A 26,692-nucleotide genomic window follows, 5' to 3' on the forward strand; every position below is an offset into this window, starting at 1 on the left:
ATTTATGTTGAAAATATAGAAAATAGGATATGCTTTTTAACTGAATGCTCCGAACTCTGTTTGTACAATACTTTCGGTAAAAGTTAACTCGGTCCGACCATCCGTTAGGATGCTCAGGTAAAAAGTTGCCATTTAGGTCTCTCAACCATGCTTCTTGCACCTCTATTTTTTTAAGGAAGGACAGCTTGAAAGCTTTTCTAGAAAGAAACTTATTGTTTGCCATGCTGCGGATCTAGAACGACGTTGCGAAAATTGTACGAAAGCCAACGTTGTTTTTACGCGAAAATTGAAGATATAAGATATATTTAAGGGTACTCATAGAAATAAATTACTATTTCACTCAAAGATTTATGGCCACTCATTCCGTGGGAATGATATTCAAATTTTTCAATGGGAAAAAGACGAGCGAATGTAATTTTGCATATCCCAAACTACTGTAAACAATTATAATTATAATAAAATTGCTTTGACAATACAATTCCTGGGACGACTGATACTATTAATTCCCTGTATTCGTGTTCAATTCTACTTCATTAAAACTTTCACTATTGAACGATGTGACAGAATATTCTGATCTCTAAAATATAATTAAATAATTTAAACTAACATATTTCAATATAACCGATAATCGATAATAATTGAAAAATAATTAATTCCTAAAATTTCAAGCCTCTTTACGATCTTCTAATTCTCAATATAAATTAAAATTTTGAAGCTTCTTGATACAATCATGATTAAAAAATTTATAGATCCCTACATTTCCTTAGAATTTAATATTCCTTTCAAATGTGACAAATTTTAACATTAAAAATTAATTTCCTGTGACTACCATTCTACGATTAAATTCCTAATTATTATGAATTTTCTTAATTACAATTATTCATATATCTCGTGTGTATATCGTTGATATTTGTATCTCGTTTCATACATACACGTTATTAATACACGTATATGAACATTATACGCTGCCTTCACGACCATAAGGGAGAACGATAGCGAACGAACGTTAATAGTTGTACATCGGCGTAAGGAGTCATGAACATTCGCGCGTAACGTGTTGCTCGGTACGAAACAGTGCAACGTTTTAAATTATACCACGGCGGGGTTTGCGCGATTAAATTTAATTACGGTATTTTGCAGTATAACGGCATTACCCGGCGCAGCAAAGTTACACGGTATTTCCATCACAACCGCGACTTCGACAAACACAATTTCACTGCGTGAAATTAACAAAGTTTCGGTCGGAATAATATATCCGTTTACTCGATCGTCGCCATAATATATATCAGGAAGAACTCCACTACCCCTACGTGTCGATGTTAATTTTCACAACGCGTACAACGACTCCACCGCGATTACGCGGCACCCTGTTTCTTATCCCGATGTCATGTTCAACAGCAATATTCAATTAAACTACATTGACGAAACATTTCTCATCCTACCTTTACTTAAAACGTATCGACACGGTTTCACATCTTAATTCTAGAACAAGCAATGGAAATTTGATTAATCAACGAAATAATATAAAGTTTTTTTGAATCATAGTTCTCGATCGATTTCAATAAAATTTAGCACAAATATCCGGGTCTCAAGTGCGAACAGTCAAGTGCAAAACTGTACTATACTATGTCAATATTTGAACAGCAATAAGTGAGGAGAAATCGGACGTGAACTTTATAGTAGTAGGAAATCTTTATAGTAGTAATTTTTATAGTAAACGATGGCAGTTCTTCGTTTAGAAAATTATAAAACTTCACATGCCGATAGTTTCCTTGAAAATATTTTTTCGGGGTCCGAATTATCACGAATCGAATCACTGGAATCTTCAGAAATTTCGAGTTTTTAGAAATCTCATAGAAATGAACGTGCAATTTATGGTAGCCAAATGATTTCGCTTGAAATAAGCTGGACTATTTAATCAAGTTTTAATTCTGTTTGTTACAAGTGGAAAAATCTGATAACATTTTACTTGTTTAACCATAATGACTGGTGTGTGTAAATATTCTACCATATTAACTTTACTAGTTACTAGAGTGTCGGTAGTGCACTCTTCTAAAATGTAATCACTTGAAAATGGAAAAACACCCATTAACTTTTACGAAATTTAATTGGACACTTCAGAGATTCAATTGATAGTAATTTAGACGTGAAAAAAGTTTTTTAAGTGCAATTACCAGTGTCTGAATTTTTACATTTTTCATCATTACATAAATGTTACTGTATGATTTCTTTTCACAAGTTTATAGCTGCTCAAGTATTAACTGGCTGTTAAATATTTTAAATATAATTAGTATAGATATTGTATTAATTATAATAATTAATATAAATGTAATTAATATAGATTCCGTATTGCTTATCGCTGTATATTTTATTTCGTGTTCCCGATAAATTTTCTGCGTTTAACTTTGTAAAATAAAATGAAACACAGATATCGAAATTTGGTACAGAAGGAAAAAATATCATCGCTCGCGAAAGTTCGATAAATTTCATTCATTTTCGACTATGTATCTTCTGTATTTGAATAAAGGTCGATAATTATCTCGTTTTAATTAAAACCGCACTGACAAAAGTAAAATACAAGTCTTTCGTCTGAAATTCCTTTCGAGTTAATAACGTCGTGTGATCGATCTCCAATACACGCTCCGTTTCATGCATTTTGCATGAATATAAATTCCAGAGCTACAGTTTATTTCCCTCGTATCTTCATGAAACACCCGGACTCGTCCAAATGAATTTTTACCGCGAGATATAAATCGTCGATGAAATTCTTTCGGTTGCCAATCTACTCTTATGGAAATCGATCTAACGTGATTTCGACAGATATCGATTAACACGTTCATTCTCAAATTATTTAGTAGGTAAAAATATCTGTTACTTATCTGTATTGTATACATCAAATTGTGGTACGTATATAAACACTTGACATTTAAAAAGTTTAGTGAGGGACGATTCTTAATAAATAATCGAATAATTTTTATTAACGAAGAAGAATTTAAAATAGAAAAGGAATAAAATTTCTCTCAAATTTTGTAACTAGATTTCAATGCTAATAAATTTTGTCTCGTAATTCCAAATATGGAGTAATATTAATATAGTGGAATTGAGAGGATTAATATCAATGGTACGTAATAATGTAATTAAAATGCGTGGGATTAATTTATATTAAAAATTAATTTTCCCAAATCCCTATATATCGTATAAATGATAGTAAAACCTAAAAATCTGAAAATTGAAATACAAATGGTCAATTATATCAATTGTTTGTAGCAAATTTTCATTTTTTCTATGTATTAGAGTTACTCTTAGTTTTTCAAATGCGAAGAATTAATTATATGAAAAATTAATTTTTTCGAATCCTTATATTTTCAACGACTGATAATGAAAACGAAAAATCTGCAAGTTGGAATGCAAAGGGTTAATTCTTTCAAGGTTAATTGTAATATCAAAGACTAATTTTCTCAAATCCTTACGTTGTCAGTTACTCTAGAAACGAGGGATCTAAAACCAGTTACTCTGACTGTACCAACTACATACATTGTGTACCTTGGTTACCCTAGATTTAGTAGATCTAATTAACCAGCTCTGTTAATTAGAAGCGAATCAATCTATTCTCTTTCTACTTGCGAGCTGTCTCAGAGACGAACGTTGCGTATCCTAACTTGCTGAACTGATTCCCCAAACAACAAACGAGCACTGTCCATGCCACAGAACGAAGGACGATTAATACGAAAATTCACAGGAATTTGACGACCTATGTTTCCGCTCTCCTCAATGGTTTATTCAACCGCCGGTAAAATTACAAGCCTAAGGCTGTTTCACTGCGCGATTGAGAGTTTATGTTGGCTAACTAAGCTTGAGGACAGGAACCTTGGCATTCCAGTTTTGTTGACATCGTCCTTGTTCAGTTCCAAACAAACACTACGTCCAATTGTGGATACTTCGTCGAGCACTGAACAAAATATTCCATTCCTGATGGAACGCGAACATATGTGTATTTTTTGGTAGTGATATAGAAATCACAGATCAAAGGAATTAAATCTGTTTCATAAGCGTTTCTCTATTTATACAAATTAAAAGTTATTTAAAAAATCACAGAATATAAAAGTAGATGAATAGAAAATTTTGTATTGAAGTAAATTAAACACATCTTAAAATACATCAAAATTATTGGATATTTGAAACGAGAATTTCAAGATATATTTTCCACAGTCGTAAATCTCAATTATTGGTCTGCAAGTATAATCATTCCTCAAATAGCCATTTTAGGGTCATAAAACTGCAAATAATTCATTTGAAATTCATCGTGGGAAAACTAATAATTTTCTAGTAATTATATTCCTATCATTGATAGTTGTATCTGAATAGTTGATGTATACTAACGATTGAATATTCTACGCAAATTCGAAACACGGAGTACACAACAGACAGAGCGTGTAATTGAAGCTAGAGTGTAATCAGAAAACTGGTCATGAGTGTTAGTTAATAGCTCAGTAAAATCGATTCGGTGTCCGAAACTTGCCGATGAATGTAAAATTGATCAACTTTCTAATACGGCGATACTAAATTGCAAGGAAAACATTAAAAGACATAATTCGAAACAATACAAACTCTTGCAAAAACCTTATCGCGTTTCAATCTATTGCAAACAACTTTTTTTCTACAGAAATTAAACAAATTAATAATTTTTATTTTTCATAATTAAATAAATTCCTCGATTCATGAAAAAGAGTTACGAAAAATCGAAATTAGCAAAGATGTCGATTATATGCATAAAATAGATATTTATTAACTAATCGCAAAATAGCAGTACACTTTCTTTCTTAAAATTTCGTTAACGATTCTTATACCTAAATTGTCCTCTCAAAAAATTAAAGTAAAAGAAACTGCTAACCCGAAAATTATTCCCTTTTTGAAACCACTCGATTGTTGTTTACATTTATCCAATTTATTCATGAACGTCGATTTAAATGGCATATCCTGTATACCATGAACATTTGAGCAACAAATTTTTAAACACGACGACCAATTTCGACAAGAAGAAAATTACTACCTAATTAATTTAACCATCACTCGTCGTTAACAAGTGAAAATTTATTAAAATTTATTAAAATTTAATCGAGTATCAGATTTTTATCCTACGCTTCAAATAAATCGAACTCTACGTGTCAATTAAATCAATCGTGACATCTGCTCACCTGATTATTAGGGAAGGTGCCATCCTTGTCAATTGCGTTGACTTGAGTAACCTTACTGCCAACCGGTTCACCCTCAAGTACGGTTTCTTGCTCGCGTTCCACGAACAAAGGTATTTCGTCGTTAACATCCTCCAGGACAATATAAACTGTGGCTTCGGAAGCAAGTTGTTGGACGCCATTGTTCTGCAGAAGAGAATTATCCTTATCATACTTGTACCTCGCATTGAAAATTGCCTCCTGTAATTATTAAAAATTCCAATACTCGCGAATAAATAAACCGCGATTCGCGTTCGCTGAAGCAAGAAAATTCAAGCTTCGGAATAATTAATAAATTAATCAAAATATTAAATCTCGATGGCGAAGAATGGTTCAAATTCATTAATGCGAATCGAATTGCGACGCAATTAAAAACTATGGACGCTAGAACCCTTCGTTGTACGAATTAATTGAAAGACAGAAATATTCGCGCGAGAGAATTTTCACACAATAGTAATTAAAATGAAATTAAGCAAAATAAATAAATAAAAAAATTTTAAAGTCACAACGCCATTTGAACTTTCTTCTTTTCAAATTAAAAAAGAAAGGAAAACAAACTTGCATATATCTAATACTTGATAATTTTTTAATTATTCCATATCTCCTTTCAATTATTGTAATTACCATTTGTTTCCATTTTGACCACATCACTCTAGAACATTCTGTCATGTATTTATTATCATTAATCACTCGAATAATGTTAATCTATAACAACAATATTACACAATTATTATTAATTCCATATATATTGTGCTATAGGAATTTCATAATCCACCGCTGTAAATATACAGATTTCATTCTCTTCGCAGATGCAAGTAAATACGTACAGTATCCTATGTAATAATATACGATATCAAAATTGAGAATATCGCGTTCAAATAACAGAACGATCGTGTAACAAACCATTCGCACAACGGGTATTCGCATAACACCGATGCTACTATACACGTTTCTCACTTTGCATGTCATTTTCCAGCGAAATTTCGTGTCGTTCATCTTTAACTATTCGGCAGACTCGAGAACACGAAATATCGTTTAAAAGAGACGAAACAAATGGCACGAGAGGAAAGCTATGCCACTGACTGATTAGGCGTTAACACGGAAGTGACGAGGAGCGTATTTTATCATTGCTCTGAGAGATATTACCGTGAAAACACGAACTACGGGTATGCCTCAGAGCGGCTTGGCTGAAATAAAAATAATAACCACGATTCGTAAGCGGATTTCCAAGTTGCTCCGTTGTCAGTTTCTAAATGGATTTAAGAACAGCGGTTATTTAACCGTGGAGGTTATATTCTGCGGCCACTCGACAATTTCGAGGGAAATACACTCGCTGGGAAATTTATTAACCGCGTTCTATATCGTATCATTCGAGGCTTGAAAAACGCAAAGCCGCAGCTTTGCCCGTGGGCTGTAATTGTAACGTAAGCGCGATTCAATTATACCATGTATTGCTCGCGTTATTCGTTGTTTTATGCGCTGCCCAACAGGCGCTGATCTTTCGGGCAAATTTCGAGGAACGAAGCCTCCAAAGTGCAGGCAAATCAACGAAACGAAAAGTTTGTAATGAGTTCTTGCGAACAGTCCTTGTGTACGAGTGCGAGAAAAATGGAGAACGAGGTGCAAGAGTGGAATTTATTTTTCGAAAGTGAGAATGAACGATAAATATATATTACACAGAGTAAAATGAATTGTGAGGAAATTCATTAAATGGCTGTTAAAAAATAAAAATGTACAAATTAAATTGTTCGTGGAACTCTTTAATTCTGAGAATAAATTTTCTAAATGTCCCAGACTCTGAATTTTAAATCTCCTCTTAAAATTTTAGCTATAAAATCCAATTCTCGCGACAGGTGCTGGGTAAAAGCTTATAGCCTTAACAATTTTTAGAATTTTTAAATTTCTCTTCAACTACGTACTCTGTGAATATCAAAGAATTAAAAAACGCGAGAAGGAATTGTTTTTCCTTTTAATTCCGAATTTGAGAAATTGTAAGAAATTGTGAGAAATTTGTAAATAAAATGAATTTTAAGGACACTCTAAACTTTTAAAATTTTAGCTCTAAAGAATAACCTGTGCGTCAACTGCCATATAAAAGCTTATACTTCCAGTGATATTCAGTGTTTTTAAAATTCCCTTTAGCTAGGAATATTTAAAACATCGAAAAATTGAGAAATGGAGAAGAATCTACGCTTCTTAAAAATTCCAAAACGAAACCACTCCCTTGAAATAATTAATTTAATTAGCGAGTATAATTTAATCATGAATTTCTAGGGGTAATCGTACAAGATTAGAAAATCCCGACTAACGAGCACAGTTATTACCATTTTCATCCCAGGGCATGAATTTTAATACATCCAAAATTGAAATCTAAAATTTCTTTCCTTTTAATACCGCCGAAAAAATATTCACTTCAAAATACATACTAACACAACTTCCAAAATGAAGAAAAAAAAAGAAGAAAATTCTTCCATCCAATAATATTCAACTCTTCAAAACGAACACTGAAAATCAACCTTAAATCAAAAATTTCGATATAAAATAAAATAAACCCCTCTCGCAAAAAGAAAAAGGAGAAATGTATAAAATTGTTCCTTGTCGCAATATTCCACTCTTTACAACATCATCTAACACACCTCGACTTGTCTAAAGGTAAGAAAAACATCTTCCGCCTCAAAATTACACACCCAACATTCCGAGTTTCCCAGAATTACCAAAAACTGCGAAAAGCCCAAACTTGACTCGAGATATGAAACGAAGAATTCGTCATTTCCTGCGAGGTATTCTCCCGAAATAAAAACGAAGCTGAACAACCGAAACTGTTCACGGACAACCAGCCAACTCCGACCTCAAAACTTTCCTCCACCAGCGAAGATTAAGCAACCCTCGCTGGAAGGTCGAGTCGTGGCATTGCTTTTCTCTCCCACGACTTCGTTACCACCGACTAAAAACACCAATAACTCGGTAACCGCAAGTTCGCGAATTCCTTCAGCACCAGAAACGTTCCATCCCTTGGCTGGACGCGCTCCAATGACAGTTGCAGTTCCAGAATTCATTCCCTATCGTTGCAGCCTTTTCACGAGACGATTTCGCGACGATTCGTGAACTACGATTCGCAGATACCCTTCTACACGACCATTCGCGAATATTACTCGTGACTGTATTTGAAATGGAAATAAAATTAAATTCGACAAATTTTAAACGAATTTTCATAAATGATATTGCATTTTATATTAATTACATTGTTGTATTTTATCATAACATAAATAAATTATTTGAATACTAAATGAATATTAAATCCTCCACTAATTATAATTTCATCGCTACGTTATTCACTCCATATTAATTATTTATCCAGCAATTTTGTAAATAATTTCTCTTAAATAATTTTATTACGAATTTTATTCTTCGTCAATGCGGTTCTTGACACAACCTAAATCTACCATGGCTACCAGATGAATAAATAAACGGTAAAGAACTTGGAAAATATGGAATCGGGAAAAGAATATTGGAAAATTCATAGTACGTATATGCGAATAGAGAATTTTCCATAAAAATTTATCAATAACGATCGCCAAGGGATGAAACGCTACGGTGTTAAACATGACACTGGAAGGACACCTGTTTACCTGACTCACCTCCACTCGTATAGTCAGATTGTACTCCTTTATGCTCTCGTAATCCAGCTGATGGTTGACCTTGATGTCAGCCCAGATGACATTGCCCTCGCTGCGTTGCTGAAGGTAAAACGTGTTATACCTGTTGGTCTGCGCGGTGGATCCGTCGATTAGCTCGTAATACACCCTCGGTTTATCTTCGATTCCCGAACTGTCGACACACACCAGAGGCACATGTTACGAGATCTACGCTGAATCTACGGCATCAGCTCCGGTCTTCGGAGTTCGAGACTTAACGAACGGAAAACGGGAAACGGAAACAGAAACGAGAACGGAAATCACCTAGGGTAGACATATGTGTATATCGAAAAATGCTAAGTTTTCGTTTTACCGACTATGGAAGAGAGACTAGGCTGTTTTACTCGTGCGATTATTCATCGACTCATACCACATGATCCGTCGGTTTCTTGCTCTACTTCGATCTTACATTTTTTTTTTGCATGTGAGTTAATTTTTCTCTTTTTTTCTATCTGATTATTCTACTTCGTGTTATGCTCTGTACTTTATTTTTTCTTTTTTTTTTTTCTTGCATTCTTTAGCCAACGAAAGAAATGTCATCCCACTAATTAGGGCAATCTACGGATACATGGCGGAGCTGCGATACGAACTAAGCTTTGGCTAATTGACTTTACCCTGACGCGCTATACGCTTCCCGTCGTCGCCTGTCTTTTCCGTTTCTGGCGCGTTTTAGATACTAGAACGTGTTAGCTTGTCCATACCCTGAGTATACCCACGGATGCGGAAGGCGTTCCGAAGTCCCTTGTCGTTAGTTGTAAAGCTAGAGATTCCTTATCCGCGTTACCAGCTACTACCTTTAGCTTTTCTACGAGCAGCTCGGTTAGAGGGTGTCACGCTGTGTTGGCACGTGTACTTGGAAGTTTCCATCGGTTTTCCGATGGATGATCGGGTAAGGTTCAAGGAGATGGCAAGGCGTGTGATAAACGGCAATTTTCAAAGGAAATTTCACATTTTTTTTTATCTTTTTGCATATCAGCATGATGCTTCATACTCCTCGTTTCGTGGATTCGGCTCTTTCGAGCTCAAGAATTTTATTAATTTTATTTTAGAGTGATATGCAGATTATTAGAACTATATTTATTTCGATATGTAATTGTCGATGTATATGGAGTATAATAATTAATTGATATGGAGGAATTAAGGCTAATGAACAGCGACTTACATTGCATGGATAGGAATTTTAGAAATTGCTTGTTTGACGATGAACAAAGATTTGGATATATTACTCAAAATATAGCAAATCACAGTGATAGATAATCAGAAATGACGTTAAATAGGAAAATTGAGATATGTGAGAAATTGATGTATATATAAACAGCTTTGAAGAGAATTTTATGAGACAGAAGAGATATTGAAATACACGTGTGTGAACGTTGAAAATACATAATACATTCAGAAATGAAAAAAATCTATATGGGAGAAAATATACAGAACTCGATTTATTTTGAGATTGATACGCTGAAATCCCTGTTATCGATTTTATTTTAAACCTCTAAAACATAGAAGCTTCAAACCCTCGCAAAATTGAAAATCGACCTTCAACCCATTCATTGCTACGCTATCCTCCGATAATTCGCAATAGCTATTGCAAAAACAAACTATTTAATTAAAAAAATTCTCGTTCAAAGAATCCTGTTAAATTTTCAAATACAAATAGCAATAGTTTGAATATGCGACAAATTCAGCTTAACTATTCTTTACGCAACTCCAATCATCCCAACATAATCTATATCACGAAAAATATTCAGAAGCTGATGCAAGTTTATATTTAACAAAGATTTTCATTAGTGAATGAAATTTCATTAATAAACTTTGATCAATCGATTAACACACTCTAAACCTCTTAAACATGGAAGCTCCAAACCCCCAAAAATTCGACCATCAACTCATTCATTGCTCTACTAACTTTCGTTAATTTTCAACGACTACTACAAAGTCAAATTTTGTAATTAAAAAAAAAATTCTCGTACAAAGAAACTTGTTAAATATTCAAATAAAAATAGTATTACTTAATTACCAACTGAACTATACTTTAAGCAACCCCAATAATCTCAACATAACCTGATACGCTTTATATTTAATAAAGATTTTCATTAGTGAGTGAAATTTCCTAAATATATTAATCAATTGATCAGTACGTTATAAATCTCTGAAAACCGAACTTCAAACTCCAAGAATCCCAAAAATAAAATCTTAAATCAACTTGGTACCAAACCGAGCTCCTAAAATTTCGACCGAAAATATTCAATGACCACTTAGAGGTAGAAGAAAATCCATTCGAAGTGCTGCTTACCTAATCCCAAAAATTTCTATCACCACATTCCGCTCTGATCTCTGTCAAGAGCTATTACCTTGCCGCGACCCAAAAAGTTGTTCCGGAAAGAACTCGAGCCCGGATTAAACCGAATCCGCGATTCTCTGCGACACAACCGATTGATCAGCCGGGACGCGGAAAAGCTGGTCGTCTAATACATTGGCCAGCTCGACGCAATCACTGATCATTATCGCTTCCTGTACGTCTGTGTGCGATGTCATCCGTTAGACGTTCGCGTCTCGGATAGCCGCTCGTCGACCGCTCAAAGGCTCCGGAATTAATGGCACCGTTTGTCAATTCGAACGAGCGCCGGAACATCGCGTCGAAGGGATGCTCGATCAAGCCTGGACGTCCACGAAGGAAACGGAACACCGACATCGGTCGTCGTCCCGATCTTGACAAACGGCCACCAACTCGCGAATATTCTAAACGGAATAGCCAATAACGCGATCACGTGATGAGCTTCCTCGCGGCATCCTGCAGGATATAAGAGATCGAGACAGCTTCGAGAACTCGGCGACAGTCGATTCTCGGCTTTTCGCTGCGAGTTTGATCGGTGATCGATGATTTCTGACGCCGTAGATCGGTGAAGAGATAGGGAATGTCTTACATGGAGGAAGCGAGGAGAGACGACGGTGTGTCTTCCTTGATCTCTTGTTTCTGACGTTCCATGTGGATACGTGAAAGTACACGGGGTTTTAATGAGACATTCGAGACTGTGGATTCATTCGCAGACGTGGGATCTCCTTTGATCGAGAGAAATTAGAAATAGATCGTTAAATATGGAGGAAATTGCACGCGTAATTGCTTCCTTTTCTTTCGATTTCGTGTTCTTAGGGTGAGTATCTCGTAAGTGGGGTAAATTTAAGGTCCTATCATGGATTTTCTGAGAATGTACAATATATTCCGAAGTAAGTTGTAATCTATAGTATAGACATAGATGAATGGAAAATTTTAATTATTTATGAAAATAAAAATAAAAATTTTAATTAATTTAGGGGCAGTTTTACTAATTAAATATCTTCTACTTTCATTGCAGTGATTTTATGGATAAATTCTTAAATGGACATACGAGTTATGTAAATATAGAAACTTGAAATGAAAAATTCACATTTTTTAATTAAAGTCCTGCTTTCATTCTGATGATTCGATAAATTAATTATTAAACGAATATATACGGTATAGGTATATGTACAGAATGTTGAAATAAAAAATTTAAGTCTTTCAAAATTCGTTTGAAATTAGATATCAATTAAATATCTTTAATTAACGCTATAATAAATTTACAGGCTATAAATTCTTAGATGATTATACACAATGTAAAATAATTTATTTTGTGAAAAGTATACCTATAAATTCTCAAATTCCTTTCTCAATCTTACGATTTCAGTATTGCTCATCCACGAAATTTATTCAAATGTATTACTTCTCAAACCATTTTCAGAGACACATATATAATATTTATCATTGAATCTTAAAATTACAAGTAATTTAAAAGCAGTCTTTCGTTAGAATTTTTACCCAATTATCGAAACGATTTTCCTGAAAAATCCCCCCCCCCCCCCCCTTGCAATTATCAGACATTTGACCACTCAGCTGTGTATTGGGAAGCGACTTATTTCCCGTATCTAAGAAATAATCGCTTTCCTTAAAAAGCAAAGTGAACGGTCAAAGTCTTCGATCTAGTTTCAATGGTGACAAATGGAATGATTCTGCGTTAATGTCATAAACCGAATAGGCAAAATTTGATCCGTTGGTATCAAACGGAATACGGTAGATGCGTGCGTGTGTGTGTGGCTTATTTATGTGAGAACGTACAGCCATAACATAGATTGCCTCGGAAACTGATGCGGCCAATAAGACCGAAAACGATGCACAGGCTGCTGCATAATGTAATTTCCATTACAAAATATCGTCGGAATTTATTCATAGCATTACATGGCTATCGTTACGGCTGTTAAATTTGCCACACCGGGAAAATGGGAGGAAAGAAAAGTGAGAAAAGAGACAGAAAGATACGCGTTACCACGCGTGGCCCCGATAGAACACGGCGGTATAAAATTTTATCGATGTCCAGCAGATCGTGATTCATCGGACACGAAAATTCTGAATGCGAAATGATTCGTGGTAAATTACAAACAGAAATAAAACCCTCCAAAAGTTCGAACGCGATGTTCGATAAATTTAATAATATTGCTGTTGCAGCGTTAGACGTAGGACGAAAAAGCATTTTCCAAGCTTTTCCTTTGAAATTATCCCCATTTTCCTGGAGAATTAATTTTTCGCTTATTATCTTTTTTCGCGTTTTGCGCATTGGAGCGCTTTTTCGCGGAAAATTTGATACACTCGATTTAATTTGCGAACCTTTTTTTTTAGTATCCGTATTCTAATTTCTATTTTTCCCTCAAAATTGGTATTTTCTAGAAGGAATAGGTGTATTAATTTTATTTATTTTCCCCCATCGTCAAAAAATATACTTTAATATGTTTTTTATTAAATTAATATTTTTGGGGGCGAAATAAGCATATTAATTCCTCTTTTTTTTTTTTCTTGAAAATTGCATATTATATATTTGGTTTATGAATTTTACTTGTTTCACCTGAAAAAATTATTTTTCAATATCTTTCGGAAGAAATAGATTTCCAATTTTTGGAAACTTGATATGACCGATTTAAATAATGAATCTCTTTCCTTTAATCCCTAATTTCTCTACTCGGATTAACCTCGAATTTATAAGCTCCCCATTTAATAATTTTCACCGAGCAAGGATTAAAATTTCCACGTGGCTTAATAGGATCAAAAATCCTACAACTTCATTTTTAATAATAACCGACCGTAAAGTTGATCGAGATTAAGCTTGAAATGGAAGAATGTAGATTAACGAAAATTTGTTATGAATCAACGGGTGCTACGTTATTTACATCGTCTTTTGAGCTATAAAGTATCTAAAGCCGAACGAATAGCGATCGATAAATCGTAACATTGTCGCTGGGAAAATTTCTTTCGATCTTAGGGGCAATATAGTTCGGATTAAAAGGTATTAACGTCGAACAGCGGAAATTCTTGGAAATTACGAGCTGCCAGGGATTATTTTCGCGATCCAGATTATGATTCGGTTCACGCGATTACGGTAGAATTTTTATGGTATTTTCCAATAAAAATATTAGATTACCCACGTAAACAGTCGGCTTTGTAAACATTCTCGTTACAAATGATATTATCAATAATATATTTGTCGTAATTTACGATTAATGGTAAGATGAAGAAATATTTCCACGTTCTCTATATTTGAATTTAAAAATTCATAGAATTTCATATCGAAGAACCCTATGCTATCATTGGGTATCTAAAACACCAATCTCGTTATAAATTTCATTAACATCTACGAAAGAAAATTATTATCTGATTTTCATGATCCCTACCATTCCATGTGATCCCAGAAAAACGCGAATATGATTTAAGCAAAATATATCTCGAGAAATTATCACTCTCGCTATAACCTCAATTAGCATTTCAAATTTTGAACACAGAATCTTAATTTTATTACAATCTAGATAATGTTTCGTCCCAGTCTCTGTCAAAACTAATTTCCAGGGCCACGAATCTACGTAACGCGTTCTTTATTCTTCTCTATATCAATTCCAAAATTGTATTATTCAAAAACAGAAAGAGGAAGATGGAATAAAAATCACATGGGCAGAGGAAACGATCCAATCTCTCGCGATCAAGGCTACCCGAACTGTTCGACTAAACAATAAAAAATATTTCATTTCCTCCATGTAAACGTTGCAGTGGCTGAATGATAACGGATCTAACGGATGCAAAATAGAGGAAACGGGATTACGAATGACTGGACGTGACAGTGTTGGGTTAGTGGCTCGCAAGCGTGACCCCTCGGCTTGTCCCAGTGTGTGCAGTGTGTGTACGTGTAATTGGTTGGTACCCTCGCATAAGTAGCAAGAAAGCGAATAAATACATCGTCGAGCCGATACATCGAGTCAAGATTAGTCAACGACAAAGACACAGCGTGAACCTTTTGTTGTTGTACCCAAGAAACGGTGCTTCAACTGTCCCCGAACCATTGGTGCGCGGTGTTCGTTATTATTATTTTATCATGATTATCATAATTTATTTTTTGGCAGTCGTGTAATCAGCGTGATCTTTGTTAGTTAGCAACGTTGACAAGTGAAAGAACGCAGAGAGTCTCAGTCATCGTTTTCGCCTTTGTTCCAGCATTCTCTGTACGACACCGTTTCCAATTCTCGATTCTCCAAACGCAATCTAACGTGAAGATCATCGCATTGGCCTCTTTCTCGTTCGTTATTTCCTTTCTCTCTTTTTTTCTGTTCCTTTTTTTTTTAATTTCTCTTTTTTTTAGACTCGTTTAACTCTCGCTTATTTATTTATGCATATTTTTTCTCTTTTTTATTCTGGAAGCTAATCGAGCATTCGAATTACGTCACGTCGATCAACGTGGTTCATTCGACCGACTTGACTCGGCTAACGAACAATTCCGAGAGATGCTCTAACTAAGGATGTCTCAAAGTCTAATTGTTACTCAGCTTGCCGCATGATTGGCGCAAAAATATCTGACCGGCAAAAACCACTACGAGAACACACTACGCTCTCGAAAGGAAACCAAAAAAGAGAATACGAAAATGAAGAAAGAATCGAAAATAAAGGAAACGGACAGTCAGACTTATGAATAAAAGACACTTCGAGAAACGTGGCTGAGAAAAAAATAAAGACGGTGAACCGAACGAAAAAGGAAGGGAAATTAAAAAGAGAGAAAAAAAGGAAAAACAAAACTGGGAAAAAAATGGTCAGTTTCCAAGAACAATACACGGTAACCTACCGCAAATAAGCAACTGACGAAACATGCCCAAAAATTAATACGGCATTCACGTAATATACAATACGTATGTATAAGATGTATATATATATATGACGTTATATATATATACATATCGACGATTTATACTGAATGCAAGTCTCGCAACAAACTGTAAAAATGGAAAAAGGTCGGAGAGAACGCAAAAATGGCGGACGACTTTTCAAAATTGTTTTCTTTCTTTTTTCTCTTTTTCTCTTTCCGTTTATTTTTTTCCTTTTCCTTTTTCCAATATCGACATATTACGTGGCCAACGATGCGTCGTCGTTCGACACCGTTAAACCGTCAGACAGGAATCCCGCGAAAACGGTGACGAAAACAATGATAGGTAAAGAATTTTGAAAAAAGCCAATCCGGTGCAAGTGGAAAAACAGTTACCATGGTAGAACACAAAGAAACGAGAACAGAGGAGAACGATGGTGGAAGAGAACGGAAAATATGGGGTGGCCAGACCACGTGGTCGGACGCGGCGAAATGAATCGGAATAAAAATAGACAAACGAAAGAATGACCAACGTCTGAGGGAAGCATCTATTTGTAAAACGCATGCCCAAAAAATATTTACGGCACACACACGCTAATTGTATGAGTCTGCTGCGACTAGATTCGGCTTCCGCGATTACCTGGATAATCGCTAGAACGAATGCGACTTCCGCGAATTCGCTTACCCCATCGAGCGTGTGCGCGCCGCCGATTGCGTTAATCCGCCACTCGATTGCGCGATGTTACCTGTTACCCTACCCTTCACCTGCCGGCTGTATAATTTACGCGTTACACCGTATCTTTCCGCTGGCAGACCACCGTGTACCCGCTCGAGAACCAACCACGCTCCATTTCCGACGTTTTGTTGCAACGCGATCGCTCGTGATGTACGGGATATGCCTGATACTTTTCACTTTTACCAACTTTATGCCTCCCCTCGATCGATTTGTTATGGGTCTAGGTGGCGAGGGTGGTGGGTCGGTTGGTTCGCCGGTTGGTCGGATGGTTTGAGGTTAGGGAGATGAATCATCGGTGGAGTTGGTTCGAGGGTGGTTTTTAGGGGTGGATTGGTTTAGTTGCGGGTGTACATCGTTGTTTAAAAATTAAGAATTTGGGATGTTGGATTGATCACGATCGACTTCGGTTGACTAAGTTTGTTACTATTATTTTTTCATGAATTGCAAGATGTCTGTTTTGATTATTATAATTATTTCATCGGAGAGGTTCTGTTGTCCTACGATCACGAGAAATGCTTATAGGACTGCTTATGAAAAATCGAACTGTTCAACGCAAAATTGTAAAGTAATATCAGAAATTCAGTTTTCTATTTCTTCTTAAAGCTCCCTTGTTCTGTTATAGTTCATTCGATACTCGCAAATGATTGCATTAGGCGATTAGAACCAACTCGACATAGCAAAATTAACTTTGATAATTAACTTTGATAATTAAAATTCATAAATCCGAATAATCCGAATTGATAGAAATTAAATATCGATTAAATAATCCTAGCACCTTCCCCTCCAAAGAAGCGAAAATAACGAAAATGGAGAGTATAATAAATTCCTGCCCACAATTACGCGTACTTACAATTTGCAAAGCAAACAGCCTAAGGACACGCGAACAACTGTTCTCTCGACACGCTGGATAAACGAATACAACGTAATATGCAAAGTTTCATTTTACATCGCACTCGGCCGCGTTATTCCAACCTGCACGAGGAACTTAAACTCGCAACAAAGCATCGCGCGCCAGCCATCTGTTGCCCCTTGCCGCAAACGAATTAAAGAAGAAATTGGCACGCGTTTGACATTCGAGCGATCGCGTGACGCTATGCCGAGTGCTTGCACTTTATGTACACGATGATATGCACCGAACCCTGTGTCGTGCCGGTAGCACGTGGTCACGGCATCTGGCTCAAATGCACACGCAATTAACCGATTCGTTCGTGCCGGAAGTCCATCTGTTTGTGGGACGTTCCGCTTCGAAACCGCACGTCGAACGCACGCTTCCCGTCAACCACGCTTTTCATTGCGATCTTTCAATACCGCGTTTGGAAAAAAGTGAAACAATAGCCCCGAATAAATTACACCCTGCGCGACCTAGTTTAACCTCGCTCTTCTCCAAGAAATTACAGTCGTTTTAGACACTTTCGTGTCAGCCGAATGTCAGGAAACGCAGGTCTCCTACGGTCATTCCTCTTTATTCGTTTTCCCCTTTCTGGAATTTTTCGATATCATTTTCCGAATTTTTCCACGCAATTTTTAGAATTTTTGAACTTCATTTTTCGAATTTTTGAACGTTAATTTGTCATTTTCTTGGTGTTCTTGAACGCTACTTTTAGAATCTTTGAACGTTACTTTCGGAATTCTCGAACGCTATTTTTCGAATTTCTGAATGCTATTTTTAGTATTTTTGACCATTATTTTCACAATTTTGAAATATTATTTTCAAAATTCGCAAATTATTCATTATAATAGCGAAAGTCTACTTTGAGAATCTCAAATTAAATGACGATGATTATCGAATTAATGTACTATAATAACGTTGTTTAAAAATTGTAATCCAAGTTTCTCGTGTCATTAACCCTCGCCTGGCGGATTCCAGGTCCACTTGGACTCATGGAACGTTCATTTCGTATACTACAAAGTATATGTAAATTATTGTTAATTACAGCTAGCATGGCGCTTATCTATTATCATCACCAATAACACCGAAATTATATAAAATTAGAGAATACAGTACCAGTCGTAGAAAACTGTGGAAGATGCAACCTGTGTGTCGATAATGATAATAAATACACGCAGAAATGTGAAAATTGTTATAATACACATATATGCGCCAGTAATTATGATAATGATCCAAGTCAAAAGTTCGAAAAACACGATTTCGTAACTTATTTTAATTGTATTTATTCGCAATATAATACAATAAAACTATTCCTGTCAAAGTAGCAAAAAATTAAATAATTCAGATGAATTTGCATACCTGTCACGATTAAATTTCTTTAATTTAAAATTTAAAATATAAATTAAATTTTTAATTTATCGCGCGAGGTTATTAATATTTCGAAAGGAAACGTGCGTCATTTTCATAATTACCGGCACACGTGCAATACACATGCAATAAAAAAGTGGTATATTATGCGTTACTCGTAACGATAAAAAGTAATCGATAATTGGCAAATAATAAAATGCAAATCCTCGATAAAATTCTATATATTTAAATATTAAATAGCGATACTCAGAATTGGGTCAAAATGGCGCCCAAGCTTGTCAAGTCGTATTTAATGCATTACCCGTAACGATGGAAAATAAAAAAGTAATTTATAAATAATATTCAAATTCTAAATACTGAAATCCCCGACGTGGGTCAAAATGGATCCCACGTTCATCATTCACGGCCATAATCCATCCGCCATGCGAGGGTTAAAATTAGAAAACGATAGACTATCGGAGCCAAACGTAATTCTAAATAACACCTAACTATCATTTCGAATTTTCTCCACATTTTACAGCAAAATTCTAAATGAAATAAAGTTCTCATTACTTTACCGATACTACGCTATCGTCGAACCCGGGAACCCAGTCGATACGTAACTCCAGCTCGGCAATAAAACACCAATGCTACTCCCAAGAACGGGGTAATGCTTCTTTTTATACGTGCACTTAACTCTCTGCCGAATTTCATCAGCATTCCCGCGTTCTGTAAAAAGCGTAATTAAACTACAGCTTAAAATCGATTAATTCGCCATGCCAGGACTCGCAACGTACTCCTCGCGACTCCTAAAAGTGCAACAAAACGTCGTCGTCTCGAGCGAGATGTAATTCCGATCCGGGAAAAATCGTATTCGAAGAGGAAGAACCTTCCTTCTCCGCGAAACACGCTTTCCTTTTCCTCGGAAAATACCTTTTCCCACGGTTCTACATCGGCAACCGAGCGAACGGGACGCCTCGGTTCAACGCGCAGGACGCGCGACTCGCGCAGATCAGCAAACGAGCTTTGGCAAACGAACTGCTCGCTTCGTTCCCCCATATTTTCTTCTTTCTTTCATTCTGCTCATATTTTTTTTTTCTGCTCAAACGAATACTCGTGCTCACCACCTGACGTGTATGCGTGTGTCCATCTGTGCTCGTGTTACGTCGCGTCGTCACGTCGCAGCGATGGGTCCCCGTGCGAGTTGACAGCACGTTGCTTCGTGTCGAGTTCGTGACCGTTCCGCAAAGTCTTTAATGAGAATCTAAAATGGCTCGAAACGTCGGAAGTCTTGAAATGTCGGAATCGAACGTATGCATGCAGCAGTATGAGTATACCAAAATACGTAATATTCCTGTAGCTTTCTATACCAACGATCTATACCAACATCGTCTCCTGCATCGAGTACTCGGTCCAGTGTTAATGCAGCTTCTACCACTACGAGGAAGTTGTGAACGGTTTCAAGACAGTTCGTCCAGACAGCTAACCCATTCAAGACTCTGACGGATCATCGTGATCTCTCGGGATTATTATGAAGACTCACTTGAGCGTTTCGCATTTTGGAGCCCATCGCTAGCTACTTGACCGACCCTTGCGCTCCTGTGTACGTGTCACTGTGTATGTGTGTGTGTCACTGTATGTGTGTGTGTGTGTGTGTGTGTGTAGGTGTGGTGGTGTGTAGATGCGTGTGTATGGAATCGTACACAATATCAATTAACGTGCACAAGAACAATACTGCCACGAGATTGCGTGCAGGGCGGGTTCGTGCAGAGCCGCACGGAGCATTAACAGTGTGACAGACCTGGCTTTAACAGACACAACTTTAGCCCCAACGGCCGTGTTCTCTTTACAGTAGATCGGCCCATACACTATGTGGTCCCATACGGGCGGATTATTAGCACGGTCCACAACGTCAATCCGAACCTCCACTGTTCGCGACAAAGGCGGGAAGCCCTTGTCTTTGGCCATCGCCTCCAGCTTGTACATCTCACGCTACACCAGACCGCGTGTACAACAAACGGGAACAAAAAACAATGGCGTTAGTGTCAGTCGTAATGACTCGTGGCAGTAAGTATTTTGGTCTCGGGAGGAGCACGGGAGGACATCTCTCTCGGGTGTCTCGCTCTCTCTCCCTCTCCGCGTGCTGTCTCTGTCTCTGTCGTGTTTCTCTCTCTCCCGTTTCAATTCTGCCGTTCCGCCATATCGTGCATTCCCGCACCCTGGTGTAGCCAGCCTCTGCCAGTGATCATCGTGTTCTCTCCCTAGACTCCGTCCGCCTGTGGACCAACTCTCGTCGTCTAGTCCGGGTCGCATAGTCCGCTCTCTGATAGCCGCTTTACCGCTCTACCTTACATTAGCGCGATTACATTCTAAGCAAAGCGGGACTAGCGCCAGCAGCAGCGTGCTGAACCCCGACTCATCCCTCAACGAGGAGATCGCTGATCGCCGATGCCCGCTTCTGCACCTGCGTCTTTGTACTGCACCTCGTGAAGAAGAAGAAGAAGAAGAAGAAGAGAAGAAGAAGAAGAAGAGAAAAGGACAAACTCTCATCGAGGTGGACCTCGATCTCTCGCTACATCCTCGCCTACCCTATACGGATCATCGCGCTAAGGACAATCCGGCATCCGGTTTTCCGAACTCGTACACATCTAGGGATGTTTTCCGCTAAAGTCGTCGGGGCCGGTTCTGTCTGATGCTTCAGAGACGTCCACATGCGTGTACACGTACGACGCGTCATGTTCGCTCGTTGAATTATTTCACGCTTTCCTCCGTGTGTCTAGAAATTCCTCGGTGTCTAGCAAACGAGTAGCGGATCCGTAAGCAGGCTCGACCGTGGCAACTCGGTACCTGAATGCTGTCTCGAAAATCGGCCCCGGCGAGTGGTAACAATTAACATAAGTAAGGGATAGATAGTAGTGGTAATAGTATAGTAATGGTAAGTAGTTGTAGTAACAGTAGTAGTAAGTAGGTAGTAGTAGTAGTAGTAGTAGTAGGAGTGTCCAACCAATCAGCGATCTACCGCGCCGCGCTTGACCATACATGCTTCCTCTCCCGTAAAATGCATCATTTACGTATGAAAATGAAAAGAAAAATGGGAAACTGCGCAAGTGATAAGACGGTAAACGAACGAGGGATACACTGTGAGAAATCAACGTGTACAAAGACGCAACGATACGGACCGATCGTAAGATACGTACGTATGAACGTGAGGCTAGAATGTACGTAGACGGGTGAATACGATTACTGTGAACGGACTGTGAAAAGAAGATCGGACGAAAGTGGAAAACGGAAAGAAACAAGAATCGAGACAGACCTAAAGGTACGAAATAGAAAAAAAAAAAGAAAAATTGGAAAACGGAAAAAAAAACAAAGAAAAATGGGAGTAGCACTGCATGGCACGGCACGGCATGTCACGTGTCTTGTCTCGGTCATGTCGTGGCATACAAACCTGGCTTTGATCGACGTCACTAGAGTACCCACTGTGACATTTTCTTTGATGTGAATGGGGCTGTATACAATCTCATTCCACACAGGTGGTTTATTGTTTCTGTCTATGACGACTAACTGAACTTCCACGTCTGAGTGCGACACTGGCGTCCCTCTGTCGGAGGCCCGTACGTGCAGGAGATAGCTGTCACGCTATTGGCAAAACATTGGGCCGTCAACTCACAGGACATTTTTTCGGGATTGTTGTTGGCGGATTTTTGAATTTTTTGAAAATTTTTTTTTTGGTTCTGTTTTTTTCTTGCGTTTTTCTTTCAGCTGTTTTTGTTTCTTTTTTTTTTTTTTTTTTTAATTTACATAGATACATATTTGGTTTTCCGATTGGCGTTTACGAGAGATAAGTCACTCGGTGGCGAGCGCGGTTACGTGGCCGTTGAGGACCACCCGAAGGGTATCTCTTAATCGTAAAACGAAACGAAAGAGATAGAAGAGAGTAAAGGACCGTGTAGTCTCGAGGGGATCCGTTTGGTTTCTTTTCATGTTCGTGTATTCTTTTTCTTTTTCTTTTTTTTTTTTATTTACTTATTTATTTACTTTGTTTTATATCGTTCCAGACCTCTTTTTCCCTATAGAAACTCGTTTAGAGGCAAATCTTCCACGCGTCAGCCAATCTGTGATTAACCTGAAAATTTCTGTCATTATCGTGTCAGTTTCGTGTAACCGTGACACTCGCCGCATGATTTTCACGCGAATGCTGATTAGTCTCTAGAAGGAATTTCATAAAGGATACTTACCCACTGTCACTTTCGCACAACGACAATTATGAACAGTCGAATCGTAATACGAATATTCATTCGTGATTTAATTCGAAAATATCCGAGAATTACGAGATTTCTATATCTGCCGATAACGTTTTCCTTTTTGCGAGTAACTCTACGTGTTTACCGTTGTATTTGTCGTTATTTCTTCATTTTGCAATTGCAATTTCGAAATTTCTAGCTGTAGTTGTGTCCGGCGATTGTTATCAACGATGCGTTTGAGAAAAGAGAGAGCAACAGCAAAATCGTTATCGGCAACATCTGCCGATAAAGAGGTCCTTCACCTACGGATACACTCGAGACCAGGATAACAAGAGAACGAACAAAAGGCGCGTTGACACGAATGAACAATTCGTTGAAAAACAAAGAACGTGAAACGTAAAACAGAGACAGAGACTCGTAAATATCGCGAATGGTATAAACATATCTTAAACTTAAATGAAAGAAAGAAAAGTAAAAGAAAACGAATCGATTAAAGACGGAGATAGAGAAAGAGAGAAAGAGAGAAAGAGAGACAGAGAGAGAGAGAGAGAGAGAGAGAGAGAGAGAGACAGAGAGAGAGACAGAGACAGACAGAAAGAGAGATAAAGAGAGAGCGATACGAAAAAAAAAAAAAAAGAAACAGAGTGACGTCCCCGAGTGACAATTCATATAATCATATAAGAACAACAACAACAACAACAATAATAATAATAACAGAGGCGAATAAAATGATTGAAAAAAAGATTAACTGGTATACACATCGAATAATTCGAACGGAATTGCGCTCTATTATTATACTGCAACGAATATACTCGTACTCGATATCTTTTAACGTTTTCATATCTTTTTTTTTTTCGTCTTCCTTGTCGTTTTCTTTTCGTGTTTCTTTTTTTTCTGCGTAACTGTACTGTTTGTTTTTTTTTTTTTTTTTTTTTTTTTTTTTGGTTTTTCTCGAATTTTTTTCTTTAGCCGGTATAACGGTGATGTCTATCACGTTATACACGTTCGTGGTGTTCTCGATGCAAAGTGTGAAACACAAGAATGTAGTTCCTACTTACTGGAAAACAGCCCTTTTTTTTTGTCATCATGAAATCCGAAGAAAGTAAATGGTGCAATGAACACAAACATAAACAATAAGAAAGTCAAATTAGTTCCTTTACGAAATCAACCAATGCAGGCATTTGCATGCAAGCAAGAATGCGTTTAAAGAGGCATCAGGAGGAACAGGGTGTCGTGAGAAAGAAAAGAGTCAAGAGATCGAGAGTCAGACAGAGAAATATAGACAGAGTGACAGGTCGAGAAAGAAAAAGAGAGAAAGAGAGAGAGAAAGAGAGAGAAAAGAAAGAGAGAAACAGAGAAACAGAAAGAGCGAGTGAGAGGGGTAGAAAGAGAGATAGATAGATTGAGAAAGAAAAAGAGAGAGAGAGAGAGAGAGAGAGAGAGAGAGAGAGAGAGAGAGAAGTAAAGAGCTCGTGGGTTGGAAAGGGTAGATTTGGAGGGTGACCGGAGTTACAGAGAGAAGGAAAAAAAATTATGACGACCCCTCGTCTGATTCTTTCGTTTTAACGACACTCAAAAACCGATGGACGTTTTATACCGTGTATTTTTATGTTATTTTATATGTAGATATATATATATAATTTTTTGTTCCGTTACGTTGCCTCGTCGAGTGTGTTTATAGATCTGCATTATTCCGTCTTATTTAGTTTTATTTACTGTTTTACATTTTTATATTTTTATTTTTTTATATATTTTTTTTTTGTTTTTTTGGTCTACATTGTCAGTCACGTCGTGGTTTGCGGGAGGCACAGAGGACGAAAGTAAGGAAACGTCGGACAGACAGAGAGAAAAAATCGACAGAAAAAATGCAAAATGCAAAAGAACACGAGGAAGAAAAGCAACAGAATTGCTCCGGCATACCGGAGAACGGAAAAAAATACAAAAATCAAAAGCGTCATCCGATATTTTTCTTTTCAACGTTCAATACCGTTTTCTTCCTTTTTTTCTCTTTTTTTTTCCTTTTGCTGAAACAAAATGCAAACGGTCACCGTGAAAAAAAAAAAACGATCTCTTCTCGGTTAAATCAGCCACGCGAGCATCGGCAAAAATCAAGACGATAGCCGTTCGCAGACCACGCGGAAAGCAAAATGCAAGAAACGAGAAGTTGTACGCGAACAAAATACAAACGAAAAGCGGAAAAATCGAGAATGTGAAAAAACAGAGGAAAAAATAAATGAAAGAATATAAAAAAGAGAGAGAAAGAGAGAGATTGAGTATGGGAGAGAGAGAGAGAGAGATCAGAGAGGGAAGGGTTTAGGAGCGAGAGCGAGATCCGTTCCTGTAAAGGAATCAAAAACACATTCATATAACATATTGCAAGCATTTTCAAAAATTGTTTATGTCTGATGCACCACAAAATGCGTAGAGGTTGAAGTACACCGTACGTGGGGCTCAAAAAATGTCGTTCCCACCTGCTCCTGGAAGTTCAAAAAACATCACTTCCCTTTTGAAAAACATTCACATTAGTATTTTAAGTTAAGGAGAATTAATTAAAAGGTAATTAGTTGGGTCTCGTTCGTTTCTCTTCCTTTTGCTCTGTTATTCGTTCGTTTCCTTCCCGGGTGTCGTTTCTCCGCGGCGCTCTGTGACGCGTGTACAAAAAAGAGAGAGAGAACAAAAAAGAAAAAAGAGAGTACTGTGACAGAGAGAGAAAAAAAATTACACGCAGACAGTCTTTCTCTTTGGTCAAGGTTGGGAAATGAAAAGTGCACACACGCTCGTTTTCTCGTGGATCGTTCCTCACCGATTCGCCACGCGATACCGACTCGAAATCGCGACGCGACACCGACGCCATATTTCTTCCTCCTTTTTTCCATTTTTCTTTACTCGTCGTCGTTCAAAAATGTTACCGCGATTGCCGGAAAAAAATCGATAAACGAAACAAACGAGTGAAGGGATGAAAAACGTAAAGGGGAACACGGAAACAAAGAAGATCGTTCGATGCGAGCTTTTCCAGAGATATCAAAAAATTGAGACGAGACGAGAAACGTGTCCTTCTTTTTTCTTTTATTTTTTCGTTTTTTGTTCTTGCTTTTTTCCCCGAGCGAACGTTGAAGGAACGAGAAACGTGTCTTTCTTTTTTCTTTTATTTTTTCGTTTTTTGTTCTTGCTTTTTTCCCCGAGCGAACGTTGAAGGAACAACAGAAAAAAAGAAACAGATCGAACGGAAATGATCGAGAGGAAATAATAGATACGTATGTAAAACAAGGATAATGAGAATGACGTTCGTCGGCGACCGACACGGCGGTGAACAAAACTTGGAGACAAGAGGTGTTCGATAGCTCGATTGGAACTTGTTTAATA

The 26,692-nt window shown here is 37.3% G+C and overlaps 1 protein-coding gene across 4 annotated transcripts in view; it reads right to left on the reverse strand.

The window, feature by feature from the left end:
* LOC108555632 (neural-cadherin) overlaps positions 1-26,692 on the reverse strand; it is a 424,295-nt gene that overhangs the window by 329,597 nt on the left and 68,006 nt on the right. For 3 of the 4 annotated variants that reach the window (XM_017911407.1, XM_017911406.1, XM_017911405.1), the window contains 3 exons: positions 20,887-21,077; positions 8,870-9,059; positions 5,196-5,378 (listed from right to left, as the gene is read on the reverse strand). In XM_017911407.1, coding sequence (XP_017766896.1) covers positions 5,196-5,378; positions 8,870-9,059; positions 20,887-21,077 — 564 coding nt within the window. Of the gene's footprint in view, positions 1-5,195; positions 5,379-8,869; positions 9,060-20,886; positions 21,078-22,533; positions 22,725-26,692 lie in introns of all 4 variants that reach the window. The other variant, XM_017911404.1, reaches the window with a different exon arrangement.

The sequence above is a fragment of the Eufriesea mexicana genome, unplaced genomic scaffold (genome assembly GCF_001483705.2).
Source record: "Eufriesea mexicana isolate 0111107269 unplaced genomic scaffold, ASM148370v2 scaffold202, whole genome shotgun sequence".
Lineage (NCBI taxonomy): Eukaryota > Metazoa > Arthropoda > Insecta > Hymenoptera > Apidae > Eufriesea > Eufriesea mexicana.